This window comes from Oncorhynchus masou, chromosome 15 (genome assembly GCF_036934945.1).
Source record: "Oncorhynchus masou masou isolate Uvic2021 chromosome 15, UVic_Omas_1.1, whole genome shotgun sequence".
Taxonomy (NCBI): Eukaryota; Metazoa; Chordata; class Actinopteri; order Salmoniformes; family Salmonidae; genus Oncorhynchus; species Oncorhynchus masou.
Window position 1 is genome coordinate 53,307,993 of NC_088226.1, and position 16,127 is coordinate 53,324,119.

The 16,127-nt window shown below is 42.9% G+C and overlaps 1 protein-coding gene across 1 annotated transcript in view; it reads right to left on the reverse strand.

Moving 5' to 3' along the window:
* The window catches only part of LOC135556436 (glypican-1-like), a 59,289-nt gene that overhangs the window by 9,814 nt on the left and 33,348 nt on the right, over positions 1-16,127 (reverse strand). Inside the window, exons 2-3 of the mRNA XM_064989643.1 lie at positions 7,073-7,231; positions 2,794-3,188 (exon numbers count right to left, since the gene is read on the reverse strand). Of these exons, the coding sequence (XP_064845715.1) occupies positions 2,794-3,188; positions 7,073-7,231 (554 nt within the window). The remainder of the gene's footprint in view (positions 1-2,793; positions 3,189-7,072; positions 7,232-16,127) is intronic.

Genomic DNA, 16,127 nt, shown 5'->3' on the forward strand with positions numbered 1-16,127 from the left:
TGTTTGTGGTCAGAAGAGTCGGCCATCATTTCCAAAGACAATCACACATTCAGAGGAAGACCCATGTCATTTTCCCAGATTGCAGTTTCAAATTTAGCTCCTTAATGTGGATGTCTAGAGTTTGACACCATTAAGAACTTTACAAGCAAACTGATCAGATAACAAGATTAAAGAGGCATCATTACAACCGGTCCTTGTATTGCCAGACTTCACAGGGACACATCAACAGGGTTTAATGTAAACAGACAGCCGGCTTCCTAGCACGTCCGACAGCCACCGATTGATTGTGACATCCCAGTGTGAGATCTCCTACAGAGTGACATAACAGGAGGGGGAGTGGAGCAGAGCAGAGGCCAGTTATTGGTGGCTGCTAAATTAAGATCAATGATGGGACAGATACCCATGATGCCTCACTGTTACAGCAGCCACCATCACTGGCAGTAATGACAATAATCAACCATAGCTCCAAGGAATTCTTCCATCTGCATGCTCTCTCCCCCTCTCTCTCTCTCTCTCTCTCAGATTCTCTCTCTCAGATTCTCTCTCAGATTCTCTCTCTCAGATCCTTTCACTCAGATCCTCTCACTTTACTCAAACTCTCTCTCTCTCATACACTCACATTCATGGATCTCTCTATACCTCCTCCTCTATATCTCCCTCTCCCTGTGTTCTATTTAAAGGTGGTAAAGCTTGTGGTATCATGTACTGGAAACCCAGACTGTATTTAAATGGGCCAGACTCTGGCCTCTTTGTGCCAACATAAAGAGTGGTTTGAAATGGTGGTTATTTTTAGCAAGAAGGGAGTGAGAATCCACTGGATTCCTGCAAGTGGCTATTGGCCTCTGTGGTGTTTGTGTAAACAGCTTGTGTATGTTCGATATGTAAAGCACAAATACACATCAATCCACTTTTTTAAAAACACAACAGATTACACATTAGACATGACAATACAGACTTAAAGTACTTTCATAGTAATGTAACATTCACATGAACGTAAAACCTTAATGTTTTTCAAAGGCTCCTTCCTCTCTCCAAGAATGTGCCAGGAATCACCTTTTGAAACTCTTTATACCACCAAGAGCATCAAAAAAATGGCATACATCCACTGCTGAGACAGAGAAGCGTCCCACTGTGCATGTTTTATATTTTATTTCAGCGTTTTGTGTAGCACCTGCAGGGTTGAAATATGCTAACCCCTTTGTTTACTGTTGGTGCAGATGGTGCAGGCTATCAGATAATACCTTCTTATGCTTTTGCCGAAAAGCATTTTTTAAATCTGACATGTTGGCTGGATTCACAATGAGTGTAGCTTTAATTGAGTACCCTGCATGTGTGATTTAATGAAAGTTTGAATTTTATCGCGTATTATTTGAATTTGATGCTATGCATTTCCCGAGGCTATTGGCCACTTGAGACGCTAGAGTCTCACTATCCCTAAGAGGATTTATTAAAGCCATGTTTGAAGAGAAAAAGTAGAATGGCCAAAGTATTCAGCAAGTAGACAGTGGCTGTAAGAACAGGGACAGGAAGGCCAGACCTCTCTGTAATTCACTTATGATGGGGAAAAGATGTTAAGCTAGCCTAGCTACATTATTCATCTGCCCCTCAGACAAATAAAATCATATTTTATTTTTCACATGCTTTGTAAACAACAGGTATAGACTAACAGTGAAATGCTTACTTAGGGGTACTTTTCCAACAATGCAGAGGTAAAGCTCAAGATTTTTTATTTAAGTTTTTACAAAATAGTAGTACAAGGAATAAATATGCAGTGAATAACGAATAACAATATGGAATAAAAATAAAATGGCCATATATATAGGGAATAGAAAAGAGGAATGTCCGCAACTCCAGTACGCTCCCATGGTGATTTAATCAGACGCACAATAAACACAAAGTTTTGATCTGAGTTGGATCTTAGTCGTTCTTTTGTCCTGCAGCTGATAAGTTCAATGTGCATATTTATCTCTATTTTCCCCCATTTATATAAGGAGTACCAGTACCGAATCTATGTACAGGGGTACGAGGTAATTGAAGTAGCTGAGCTGTAGTCAATGAATAGCATTCTTACATAGGTATTCATTTTGTCCTGGTGGGTGAGGGCAGTGTGTAGTGTAATAGAGATTGCCTCCTCTGTGGATGAGTTGGGGCTGTATGCAAATTGGAGTGGGTCCAGAGTGTCTGGGATGATGGTGTTGATGTGAGCCATGACCAGCATTTCAAAGCATTTCATGGCTATAGAAGGGAGTGCTACCGGCAATGCACAGGAGCCTTTTACACGCCCCTACTGAGACACGCCCCTACTGAGACGCGCCCCTGCTGAGACACGCCCCTGCTGAGACACGCCCCTGCTGAGACACGCCCCTGCTGAGACACGCCCCTGCTGAGACATGCCCCTGCTGAGACACGCCCCTAGTGTGCTTTATCTATCCACAGTATTCATTACATTTACATTTAAGTCATTTAGCAGCCGCTCTTATCCAGAGCGACTTACATGTTTTCACCAGGATAGCCAAGGTTAAACATTGCCTGTGGGTGAAAATTACAGTCTCATCCAGGGACTTTACTTTTTTGTGACACATTTACACAAGATACTACCTCATAAAAATCCCAATTTGAACTGGTTGAGAGGGTTTCAGTGTGTGCTGTAGGATGTGAGTAATGTGTGTGTATGGTGGTTAATGGTTAACAGTGTGGCAGATGTGAGGTGGTAATCTCAGGTATAAAAAGCACAGCTATGTTTATCAGAGGCAACAGCACGTGAAACAGCACAGGTCTCTACAACAACAGTACCTGGGAGACTTTGCGGACCACCTCTCCACTGACGGTCAGGCCCTGGACGAATGACCGCGACGCCACCAAGGCCCGAGTGACCTTGGACTTGAGGTCGCGGGGAACATCCCCAAAGGGCCGCAGGGTCTCCGTCTGCTTGGCCACACACTCCAGGTAGTCATCAGTGAGAGTGTACTGTGGGAGGGTGGAGGCCTTGAACAGGCGCTCCAGCAGCCGTGCCCAGAAGTCGTTGAGCGTCTCCTCCAGGTTGACAGCGGAGCCACGGTAGTAGCGACGCAGATCAGTGTACAGGTCCTGGAACACAGGGGCGTTCTTGGAGTAGAGGGAGCTCAGTTTGGCCAGGAAGGACTCCTGGAGGGAGCGCTCTGAGCTATTCAGGAGGTCTGTGAAGTATGCTGAGGAGAGAGGAGAGAGGGACGAGGAATCAAATACTGGACTAGTCAGTTGTATTTATAGGACAGGAGCAGCACCTATCAATGCCTTTGCCAGACCACAAACAGGGCCTAGGGAGCGTAGAGTGGGATACATATCTTTTCTTGAGGAACTTGAGGCAACCGACCAATCAAACACGGAAGAGATTATGAAAGAGACAGGCCTCCAAAGCTCTTTGGTCTAGTCTACAAAAAGGGTGATTAGGCTCATTCACACGCATGGTCACATGCGCCTGGCTGGAGATGCAGGTGTGTGTTTCATTAAAACTGCAGGACATCCTCTCTGTTGAGTCTAATGTGACCAGTAGACCAAGACCAAAACTCAATCTCTCCCTCTGACACACACACACACACACACACCTGGTTTGTCTCCAGCTTCCAGCCATAACAACATTAGATCCATCAACCTTGTTTCCACATCATTTCAATGAAATTACATTGAAGCAACATGGAATAGACATTGAATTGATGTCTGTGCCCAGAGGGTGAGGTCTTGGTGCTACGTAAAACATTGAAATAAATTCGGAGTGTGGAAATTAGCAGATTTATTTGGCCCATCGTTATGACCAGGGCATAAGAGACATCATATATATATGCACAGTATCAGTCAAACGTTTGGACACACCTACTCAGTCAAAGATTTTTCTTTATTTTTACTATTTTCTACATTGTAGAATAATAGTGAAGACATCAAAACTATGAAATAACACATATGGAATCATGTAGTAAAGTGTTAAACACATCAACATACATTTTAGATTTTTCAAAGTAGCCTCCCTTTGCCTTGAATGACAGCTTTGCACACTCTTGGCATTCTCTCAACCAGCTTCATGAAGTGGTCACCTGGAATGCATTTCAATTAACAGGTGTGCCTTGTTAAAAGTTCATTTGTGGAATTTCTTTCCTTCTTAATGCGTTTGAGCCAATCAGTTGTGTTGTGACAAGGTATGGGTGGTATACAGAAGATATCCCTATTTGGTAAAACCCCAAGTCCATATTATGGCAAGAACAGCTCAAATAAGCGAAGAGAATCAACATTCCATCATTACTTTAACACATCAAACCGTCATGTCTTTGTGAGACGCAGAGTAGGTGAACGGATGATCTCCGCATGTGTGGTTCCCACTGTGAAGCATGGAGGAGGAGGTGTGATGGTGTGGGGTGCTTTGCTGGTGACATTGTATTTGATTTATTTAGAGTTCAAGGCACACTTAACCAGCAAGGCGACCATCACATCTGGTAATTTGTTTTTCAACAGGACGATGACCCAACACACCTCCAGGCTGTGTCAGGGCCATTTGACCAAGAAGGAGAGTGATGGAGTGCTGCATCAGATGGCTTGACCTCCACAATCACCAGACCTCAACCCAATTGAGATGGTTTGGGATGATTTGGATTGCAGAGTGAAGGAAAAGCAGCCAACAATATGTGTGAACTCCTTCAAGTCTATTGGAAAAGCATTCCAGGGGAAGCTGGCAAATTAATGGTGGCTGCTGGTGAAGCTGGTTGAGAGAATGCCAAGAGTGTGCAAAGCTGTCATCAAGGCAAAGGGTGGCTACTTTGAAGAATCTCAAAAAATAAAATATATTTTGATTTGTTTAACACTTTCTTGGTTACTCCATGATTCCATATGTGTTATTTCATTGTTTTGATATCTTCATTATTATTCTACTCTCCGCCTTCAAAAGGGGGGCCACTAAATTGTTTTGCCCGCAAGGTTTTGCTTGAGGCTTCCAAAAAACTAGGGCCCTGATTGTGACATACAAGGAGTAGTGCTCTAGCTTCCCTGACAAATGAGCTATAGACACTGTGAGAACCTGTGAATTTATCTGTAGAACTGTCGAGCACTTTTTCAGCTGCGTTTCAGTTCACAGCACTGTGCGGGTACACGCTTAGAAAAAAGTGTTCTAAAAGGGTTATTCGGCTGTCCCCATAGGATAACCCTTTTTGGTTCCAGGTAGAACCCTTTTAGGTTTGATGTAGAACCCTCTGTGGAAAGGGTTCTACATGGAAACCAAAGGGGTTCTACCCGGAACCAAAAAAAGGTTCTACCCGGGGCAAGAAAGGGTTCAAACCTGGAACCAAAAAGGGTTCTTTGGCTGTCCCCATAGGAAAACCCTTTGAAGAACCCTTCTTGGTTCCAGGTAGAACTATTTTGGTTCCCTTTAAGGTTCTAGATAGCACATTTTTACAAAGAGTGTATAGTGAGAGGAGAAGAGAAAAACAAAACAATAAAATCAACAAGGGACAATGTCATTGCCCCTTATACCTCCTTATTGAGCCTTGTAATAAAGCAGCATATATTGAGAGTTACAGTGTCAGTGAGAAATGTAATACATCTCTGTATCCTCCCATTCTGCTGACACACTGACTGGGCTGCTGCTGCTGCCTGATGCTGGAGCTGACCCTCATAGAAAGATGGTTAAGATGGGCAGACTGCCTCTGACTCTCCCTCTAATCTGAGGTTTGCATGCTGGAGGAGAGGGGAGGTGCCTGGGTGGGGCCTGGGAGTGCTGCTGCTGCTGTGGAGAAGCAATAAAAACCTTCATTTAGTTGAGCGAGTCCAGGGCCCACGCCCGACAACCCTGAACACAACCAGATGGCCATGTAGCTCTTACCGTCACTGCTCTCCGCGTCCTTCTGTTCCTTCTGTTTCTACTGCTCCTACTGCTACTACTCCTGTACTCTACTGCTGATCCGACACAGCTGCAGTCATATCAAATGGGCTTGAACCATCACATGCACACGTCAATTTCCTCCTCTCTCTATCACTGCTTCATGTAGCTATAGCTCTCCTGCTCATTCCTCTTTGATGCATTGCTTCATCCTCATCAACATTTGACTTTCCGCTGTCTCTGTGGTTGTAAACTCCTGATGTTGAGGGGGATGAAAAGGGGTTGTGGGTTTTGGGGTGAGGGAGCTGTACTGTATGCAGCTGGACTAGCTCTATACTGTTCTGCCAGCCCAGCCCCTGTGTGTGTGATAGTGTCCTTGTTGTTGTGTGGCCCAAACCTTCCTCCTGTTGCTAGGCTAACTCTGCCACATCAGTCACACTTCTTTCATCTTGCTCCGTAAATCATAGCAGCCCAGCAGTCCAGAAAGTGCAGAAAGCAGGAGAAAAGGGAACTGGAACTCCCCATCTGACACACACTGCCTGACTCATACCACCATACCCTCTCCTCTTTCCTTCTTTTTTAAATTCTTTCAAATGTCCATTAGCATTGCCAGCATCCCAGCCTGTGGCAGTGGATTGGAGGAGGAGAGACGGAGGGAGGGCTCCCTGCTCCCCCCATCCCCACCAACCTGTCAGACGGTGTCTGCTAGGTTCCATGACTCATTACCACAACCAATCATAACTCACTTTCCCAGCCACCCGCAATCTCCTCCCTGTCTCTGTTTCTACTGCTCTCTGTCTATGCCACTCTGATGACAGCTAGGACCCATCAAAGCAGGAAACATGACTCCATGCCATCATCTCCAGTTCCTGTTCTAATCTTATGTTAATCAGATGGATGGAGGTCCAGATTACCCTGTGGGGGATTTATTTTCCCTGAGCAAACAACCGTGTTTCAGGCGTTATCAGCTGCTGTCATCGGGGCACCATATCCTTTGGGCCACATTGGTCCTGTAGCTGGAGCCTCAGAACTATATTGATTAGTTTATAAATAGAGTTTACCAGTGATGTGTTAAAGATTGCAGTCTTTAAAATTCTCAGAACAGGTCAAGGACATCATCAAGGGCATCCAGTTCTTGAACTCAAAGATCGCATGCAAATAAGTGTGTGTGTGCGAGTGTGTTTGTATTGTCAGTATAGAGGAGTGTATGCGTTCTGGGAGGCTGCTACTCACTGTCGAAGCTCCTGTACTGTGCATTGAGAGAGGCCTGTAGCGAGCGTCCAGCCTCTCTGACCAGGCCCTCAAACTCCCTGCGACTCAGGTTGGACAGGGTCTCCTCCATGGCACTGGTACAGCAGGTGTACCCCTGGGGACAGATCCGAAGGTGCTCACCTACACAGACGCAAGACAGAGGAGAGGACATGTTTAGGGTTTTATCCACAGTGCATACAAACTATATTTCCATACATGTATTTTGTTCTGTCTGTATTTTATTCACACAGCAAAACAGCACAACTGTGGTGGGCATTGTATCTGATAAACTGAAAATGGTCCATAATGGATTGCTATTGGTCTCTGTAACTTGTGGAGTAATCAATCTCTTAAGGATCTAAAAATAGCTGTGCAGGCTCCTCTGCTTCCCCAGAACCCACAGTAAAAAGAAAGAGAGAGGATGATATCTCATTGTTACCACCAATTCATTACACTGACCTACATGCCATCACATGGCCTCGGGCCCTCAGGACCCCAGAGGTGGAGGGGGCTATGGTTATCACATATCACCTCTCCCCCTCTCTCTGACTGTCTCTGAGCAACACATCAGACCAGTGTCTGTCAGACTTCAGCCAGAGAGGAGCTTAACCAGAGAGAATAGAGATGAGCTCAGTCATAGAACAGAGATATTGATTATGTTAAAGGACACACTGGGATCAACTCAAAGAACATGGAGGTGCACAGCTGAAAACTACACTGGAGAACGGGCCATTTCAAAAATTCATATATAAAAACAACCAGATGACATATACAGGTAACTGCCAAAAACACTTGTGGAAATGAGGGATACAAAGTGTATTGAAAGCAGATGCTTCCACAAAGATATGGTTTCTGAGTTAATTAAGCAATTAACATCCCCACCATGCTTAGGGTCATGTATAAAAATGCTGGGCAGGCCATTATTTTGCCCATTATTTTGGTTACCATGGCTATGCCCCATGACATGACAATGCCCCCATCCACAGGGCACGAGTGATCATTGAATGGTTTGATAAGCATGAAAACAATGTAATGCCATAGCCATATGCCAAAGCTGTCTCAGTCACCAGATCCCTGCCAAATTGAACACTTATGGGAGATTCTGGAGCGGCGCCTGAGACAGCGTTCTCCAGCACCATCAACAAAACACCAAATCATGGAATTTCTAGTGAAAGAATGGTGTCGCATCCCTCCAATAGAGTTCCAGACACTTGTAAAATCTATACCAAGGTGCATTGAAGCTGTGCTCGCTCGTGGTGGACTAACGCCCTACTAAAACACTTTATGTTGGTGTTACCTTTATTTTGTCAGTTACTAATAGAAGAATGGCCCCGGAGGGGATGGATGCCGTTTTACATACTCCAAATCAATTGTCTTATTTTGTGTGGTTTTTTGCATTGTTTTGTACATAACGTTGATGCTACCGTCTCTTATGAACGACAAGAGATTCTGGATATCTGAAAAGCGATGACTCACCTCAAACTGGACAAAGATTTTTTCTTTAATGAGTCTGACACGAAGAACATAATGTTGTTTCCTTGACAAGGCCCTAATCCCTGTTATTCGCATGAAGAAAATAAGGAAATAAAGTAGACACAGATCAGGGTGCCTTGTGAGAATTCGACGGTGACCCGCCTCCACCATCTGTTCTATTGGCTAATGTGCAATCACTGGAGAATAAACTGGATGAGCTCCGTTTGAGACTATCCTACATACCAACGGGACATTAAAAACTGTAATATGTGGCTGAACAACCACAGATGTTATACCGTTGGCTGGGTTTTCCGTGCATCGACAGGACAGAACAATTACGTCCGGTAAGACGAGGGGTGGGGGTGTGTGTCTATCTGTCAATAACAGCTGGTGCGCAATGTCTAATATTAAGGTAGTCTCGAGGTATTGCTCGCCTGAGGTAGAGTACCTCATGATAAGCTGTAGACCACACCATCTACCAAGAGAGTTTTCATCTATATTTTTCGTTGCCGTCTATTTACCACCACAAACCGACGCTGGCACTAAGACCGCACTCAACCAGCTGTATAAGGCCATAATCAAACAAGAAAATGCTCATCCAAAAGCGGCGCTCCTGGTGGACGAGGACTTTAATGCAGGCAAACTTGAATCTGTTTTACCTCATTTCTACCAGCATGTCAAATATGCATACAGAGGGAAAAAAACTCTAGACCACCTTAACACCACACATATAGATGCTTACAAGCAACAACCTAAGCAGGAAGTGACTCGCTCAATAAGGAAGTGGTCAGATGATGCGGATGCTACTCTACAGGACTGTTTAGCTAGCATAGACTGGAATATGTTCTGCGATTCATCCAAAGACATTGAGGAGTATACCACCTCAGTTACTGCCTTCATCAATAAGTGCATCGACAACGTCGTCCCTACAGTGACTGTACGCACTAGAGGTCAACCGATTAATCAGCATGGTTGATTAATTAGGGCCGATTTCAAGTTTTCATAACAATCAGCAATCTGCATTTTTGGACGCCAATTATGGCCAATTATATTGCAATCCATGAGGAGACTGCGTAGCACCTGTTACGCGAGTGCAGCATAAAAAGGACCTTGTGGCTGCAAGGAGCCAAGGTAAGTTGCTAGCTAGCATTAAACTTATCTCGTAAAAAACTATCAATCTTAACATAATCACTAGTTAACTACACATGGTTGATGATATTACTAGTCTAACTAGCTTGTCCTGCATTGCGTATAATCAATGTGGTGCCTGTTAATTTATCATCAAATCACAGCCTACTTCAACTTTGCCAAACGGGTGATGATTTAACAAAAGCACATTCGAGGAAAAATCACAATCGTTGCACCAATGTACCGAACCATGAACATCAAAGCCTTTCTTAAAATAAATACACAAGTATATATTTTTAAACCTGGGTATTTATTTAAAATAAATTCATGTTAGCAAGCAATATTAACTAGGGAAATTGTGTCACTTCTCTAGCGTTCAGTGCAAGCAGAGTCAGGGTATATGCAGCAGTTTGGGCTGCCTGGTGCACAGTGCCCTTTATGATTTCAAGCCTATCAACTCCCGAGATTAGGCTGGCAATACTATGGTGCCTATACGAACATCCGAGTCAAAGGTATATGAAAGACAAATGGTATAGAGAGAAATAGTCCTATAATTCCTATAATAACTACAACCTAACTTATTAACTGGGAATATTGAAGACTCATGTTTAAAGGAACCACCAGCTTTCATTACTGTGCAGCCGTGTTCTGGCCCTTCTTTGGACACTGTGTTAACAACCCTCCAGGCAAGCTTCAATGCCATACAACTCTCCTTCCGTGGCTTCCAATTGCTCTTAAATACAAGTAAAACTAAATGCATGCTCTTCAACCGATCGCTACCCGCTCCTACCCGCCTGTCCAACATCACTACTCTGGACGGCTCTGATTTAGAATACGTGGACAACTACAAATACTTAGGTGTCTGGTTAGACTGTAAACTCTCCTTCCAGACCCATATAAAATATCTCCAATCCAAAGTTAAATCTAGAATTGGCTTCCTATTTCGCAAAAAAGCATCCTTCTCTCATTGTTGGTTAAGGACTTGTAAGTAATTTCAAGGTAAAATCTACACCTGTTGTATTCGGCGCATGTGACAAATACATTTGATTTGATACCTGCATATACAGTACTGTGCCTTCAGAAAATATTCACACCACTTGACTTTGTCCTCACTTTGTTGTGTTACAGCCTGAAACTTTCAACTTGATTAAATTGAGATTTGTTTGGTCACTGGCCTACACACAATAACCCATAATGTCAGCATTTTTATAAATTAATAAAAAATGAAAAGCTGAAATGACTTGAGTATTAAACCCCTTTGTTATGGCAAGCCTAAATGAGTTCAGGAATAAAAAGGTGCTTTAACAAGTCACATAATACAGTACGTTGCATAGACTCACTCATTGTGCAATAAATCAAATCAAATAGTGTTTAGCATGATTTTTTAAATGACTACCTCATCACTATACCCCACACATAACATTATCTGTAAGGTCCATCAGAGCAGTGAATTTCAAACACAGATTCAACCACAAAGACCAGGAGTGGTTTTCCAATGCTTCGCAAAGAAGGGCACCGATTTGTAGATGGATAAAACATCTAAAAAGCAGACAATGAATATCCCTTTGTGCATGGTGAAGTTATTAATTACACATTGGATGGTGTACCAATACACCCTGTCTCTACAAAAATAGAGCTGTCTTTATTAACTCAGTTGTCGGAGAGGAAGGAAACCGCTCAGGAATTTCACCATGAGGCCAATGGTGACTTTAAAACAATTACAGAGTTTAATAGCTACGATAGGAGAAAAGTGAGGATGGATTAACAACATTGTAGTTACTTCACAATACTAACCTAGTTGACAGAGTGAAAAGAAGGAATAATAAAAAATATTCCAAAAGATGCATCCTGTTTGCAACAAGGCACAAAAGTAATACTGCAAAATATGTGGCAAAGCAATTTTCTTTTTGTCCTGAATACAAAGTATTATGTTTGGGGCAAATCCAATACAACACATTACTGAGTACCACTCTCCATATTTTCATGCATAGTGGTGGCTAAATCATGTTATGGGTATGGTTGTAATCGTTAAGGCCTGGGGAGTTTTTCAGGATAAAAACATTTATTGAATGGTGCTAAGTACAAGCAAAATCCTAGAGGAAAACATGGTTCAATCTGCTTTCCACTAGACAATGGGAGATTAATTCACCTTCCAGCAGGACAATAACCTGAAACACCAAATCTATACTGGAGTTGCTTACCAAGAAGTCAGTGAATATTACTGAGTGACCAGGTTACATTTGTGACTTAAATCTGCTTGAAAATCTATGGAAAAACTTGAAAATTGTTGTCTAGCAATGATCAACAACCAATTTGACAGAGCTTGAAGAATTTTGAAAAGAATAAATGGGCAAATATTGTTTAATCCAACTGTAAGACTCACAGCTGTAATTGCTACCAAATGTGATTCTAACATGTATTGTCTCAGGGGTGGGAATACTTCTGTAAAATGAGATATTCTGTATTTCATTTTCAATACATTTGCAAACATGTTTTCACTTTGTCATTATGGGGTATTGTGTGTAGATGGGTGAGGAAAACATTCTGTAACACAATGTGGAATAAGTCAAGGGGTGTGAAAACTTTCTGAAGCGACTGTAAAAGACATCCCAGCTAGCACATAACATTCTGAGAACCATATGTTTCTTAGAGCTTGGTGGTGAGAGCATGGTTGTCCTATGGTTATGTTGCATACCACCTTCCCACAACTTTATGGGAATGGTGCAGGATAGTGTGCCGGCTTTGGAACATTCTCAGCACATTAAAGGAACTTCACAAAAGAAAATCTTGGTATTTCAATACTTTAACATAATGTTTCCTAAAAGTTCAAACATGGTTATACTTCATTTCAATTGTGGTAATGTTCTAGGAGTGTTCTCCAACTGGTTTGACTTTGGGAATGTTCTCAAATAGTTCAGAGGACATTCAGAGACAACGTTCTTTTGTGGGAATTTCAATATTTCAGCGTAACATTTCCTACAGATTTCTTCATGGTTCTATTTTAAGTAATATTCTCAAATTGTCCAAAGAACGTTAAGAAAACTTTCCATAAAAACCACAAGAAAACTTTAGTAACATTCAGAGAATGTTCTAAGAATGTTATTTAAAAACATATACATTCCATTCTCAGCATCAACATAACGTTCTCTATCCTCTATCTTGTTAAGTCCGGAAAGTAAGTCACTCTGGATAAGAGTGTCTGCTAAATTACATTTAAAACATTTTTTAAGTGTGTTCAGGTGTGTCGGCCGCGCCCACTTATTGGCCACATCTTATTTTAATCAGAGTGATTGTTTCCTTTGAACTGCGTTCTGTTTGAATAGACCTAAATGAACAGCTTTGTATGGGTAAAAAAATCAACATGGCATGCTAGCTCCATCCTGGTGATGCAGTGGACTTATTCCATGGATAGAAAACAGAAGAGCATAGGTTTGAATCTCACTGACTCCGTGCCACAATAAAAAAGAAATGTGTTTGCATGACTAATGCCTAAGCAATTACATTTCCATGTGTCCTATCTGTGCTTGGAGTTCAAACCAGTTAACCCAGACTAAGATTTGACATTTCGCAAACAGGTTCCCTGTTGAAGCCCTTCCCTCGGCCTGGTCCTGGATGTCTTTCCAGGGAACTGGAGAAGAGATGCTATCGCATCCATGCATCTTTTATGACTCCTGACTACAGTAGGTGGGAAAAGTTCAGAGAAGTTTCTATTAACTGATTTATTTCCTCACTTTTATGTTACAATTCCAGAGAAAGAACATAGATATCTGCCTACCAGGAAGCTCACTAATTGTGTGGTAGTCAGGCAGTAGTTTGTCTGTTTTCCTTTAGTGTTGTAAACAGCATGTGGTACAGTATTATGACAATGTCATGAGGAGTATTGCAAACCTTTATATCAAATCAAACAACTTTGAGAGGACATGGAAAGGGTTGATTGATCCTTATCGTGATCACGCTGTATAGAGATGAGAAGGGTAGCACTCAATGAACTTGACAGCCATTTTTATTGTGCATTTTCCTATTGTGTATAATTGAAAAAATCTTTTTAGCTTTATTTAACTAGGCAAGTATAAACTCCTTCCTCCTGAACGTCTCTTTTTTCTCTTTCTTTTAGTTATGTCTTTACTTTGAAGCAGCGCTTAGCTTCTGAAGCGAGACTTCAAACAGGTTGTGATGAGGTGATTTGATATGCGGAGCAAAGTGTGAACCAGTAAAAACTCAATGGAGGGATTCTAGTAGAGATCCTATTGCATGTCTTACTCGTAGGCCTAGAATATTACGGAGCTGAATTGGCTAAAATCTCATTAAACAGCTCATCTTGTGGCCTGTTCATGAGCATGCGTCCATTTTAGTCCGAAAGCAGAGGGAAGATGTGTGGCATGCATTTCAATTACTGTTGACAGTGAACAACAAAAGACAAGACTGATAATCTGTCATGTGCACCCACATTCATACAAGCCAGGAACACAGGAGACACACGCTTGAGCACCCACACACACCCACATACCTCCCTCCCCAATCCATAGACATGCAAAAACAAACACACAGAATTATAAATAGCAAGTCATCATCAGTATGCAGATAGGATCCCATCTCCCATTGGACCACTAAGACAACAAGGTTCCTGAGACTTAGGCCTACATTATGTAGATCCCTTACAACGGTATATACTGTATGAAACATTTGCCACTCCATATTGAGATGCTCTCGACCTACAGTATCTACACTCTGTAATATCTGCCTCCTAAGTGGCGCAGCAGTCCAAGGCACTGAATCAAATCAAATTTTATTTGTCACATACACATGGTTAGCAGATGTTAATGAGAGTGTAGCAAAATGCTTGTGCTTCTAGTTCCGACAATGCAGTAATAACCAACAAGTAATCTAGCTAACAATTCCAAAACTACTACCTTATACACATAAGTGTAAAGGGATAAATATGTACATAAAGATATATGAATGAGTGATGGTACAGAGCGGCATAGGCAAGATGCAGTAGATGGTATCGAGTACAGTATATACATATGAGATGAGTATGTAAACAAAGTGGCATAGTTTAAAGTGGCTAGTGATACATGTATTACATAAAGATGCAGTAGATGATATAGAGTACAGTATATACGTATACATATGAGATATATAATGTAGGGTATGTAAACATTATATTAAGTAGCATTGTTTAAAGTGGCTAGTGATATATTTTACATCAATTCCCATCAATTCCCATTATTAAAGTGGCTGGAGTTGAGTCAGTGTGTTGGCAGCTGCCACTGTTAGTGGTGGCTGTTTAATGTTAGTGGTGGCCTTGAGATAGAAGCTGTTTTTCAGTCTCTCGGTCCCAGCTTTGATGCACCTGTACTGACCTCGCCTTCTGGACGATAGAGGGGTGAACAGGCAGTGGCTCAGGTGGTTGTTGTCCTTGATGATCTTTATGGCCTTCCTGTGACATCGGGTGGTGTAGGTGTCCTGGAGGGCAGGTAGTTTGCCCCCAGTGATGCGTTGTGCAGACCTCACTACCCTCTGGAGAGCCTTACGGTTGTGGGCGGAGCAGTTGCCGTACCAGGCGGTGATACAGCCCACCAGGATGCTCTCGATTGTGCATCTGTAGAAGTTTGTGAGTGCTTTTGGTGACAAGCCAAATTTCTTCAGCCTCCTGAGGTTGAAGAGGCGCTGCTGCGCCTTCTTCACGATGCTGTCTGTGTGGGTGGACCAATTCAGTTTGTCTGTGATGGGTACGCCGAGGAACTTAAAACTTACTACCCTCTCCACTACTGTTCCATCGATGTGGATAGGGGGGTGTTCCCTCTGCTGTTTCCTGAAGTCCATGATCATCTCCTTAGTTTTGTTGACGTTGAGTGTGAGGTTATTTTCCTGACACCACACTCCGAGTGCCCTCACCTCCTCCCTGTAGGCTGTCTCGTCGTTGTTGGTAATCAAGGCTACCACTGTTGCGTCGTCCGCAAACTTGATGATTGAGTTGGAGGCGTGCATGGATACGCAGTCGTGGGTGAACAGGGAGTACAGGAGAGGGCTCAGAACGCACCCTTGTGGGGCCCCAGTGTTGAGGATCAGCGGGGTGGAGATGTTGTTACCTACCCTCACCACCTGGGGGGCGGCCCGTCAGGAAGTCCAGTACCCAGTTGCACAGGGCGGGGTCGAGACCCAGGGTCTCGAGCTTGATGATGAGTTTGGAGGGTACTATGGTGTTAAATGCTGAGCTGTAGTCGATGAACAGCATTCTCACATAGGTATCCCTCTTGTCCAGATGGGTTAGGGCAGTGTGCAGTGTGGTTGAGATTGCATCGTCTGTGGACCTATTTGGGCAGTAAACAAATTGGAGTGGGTCTAGGGTGTCAGGTAGGGTGGAGGTGATATGGTCCTTGACTAGTCTCTCAAAGCACTTCATGATGACGGAAGTGAGTGCTATGGGCGGTAG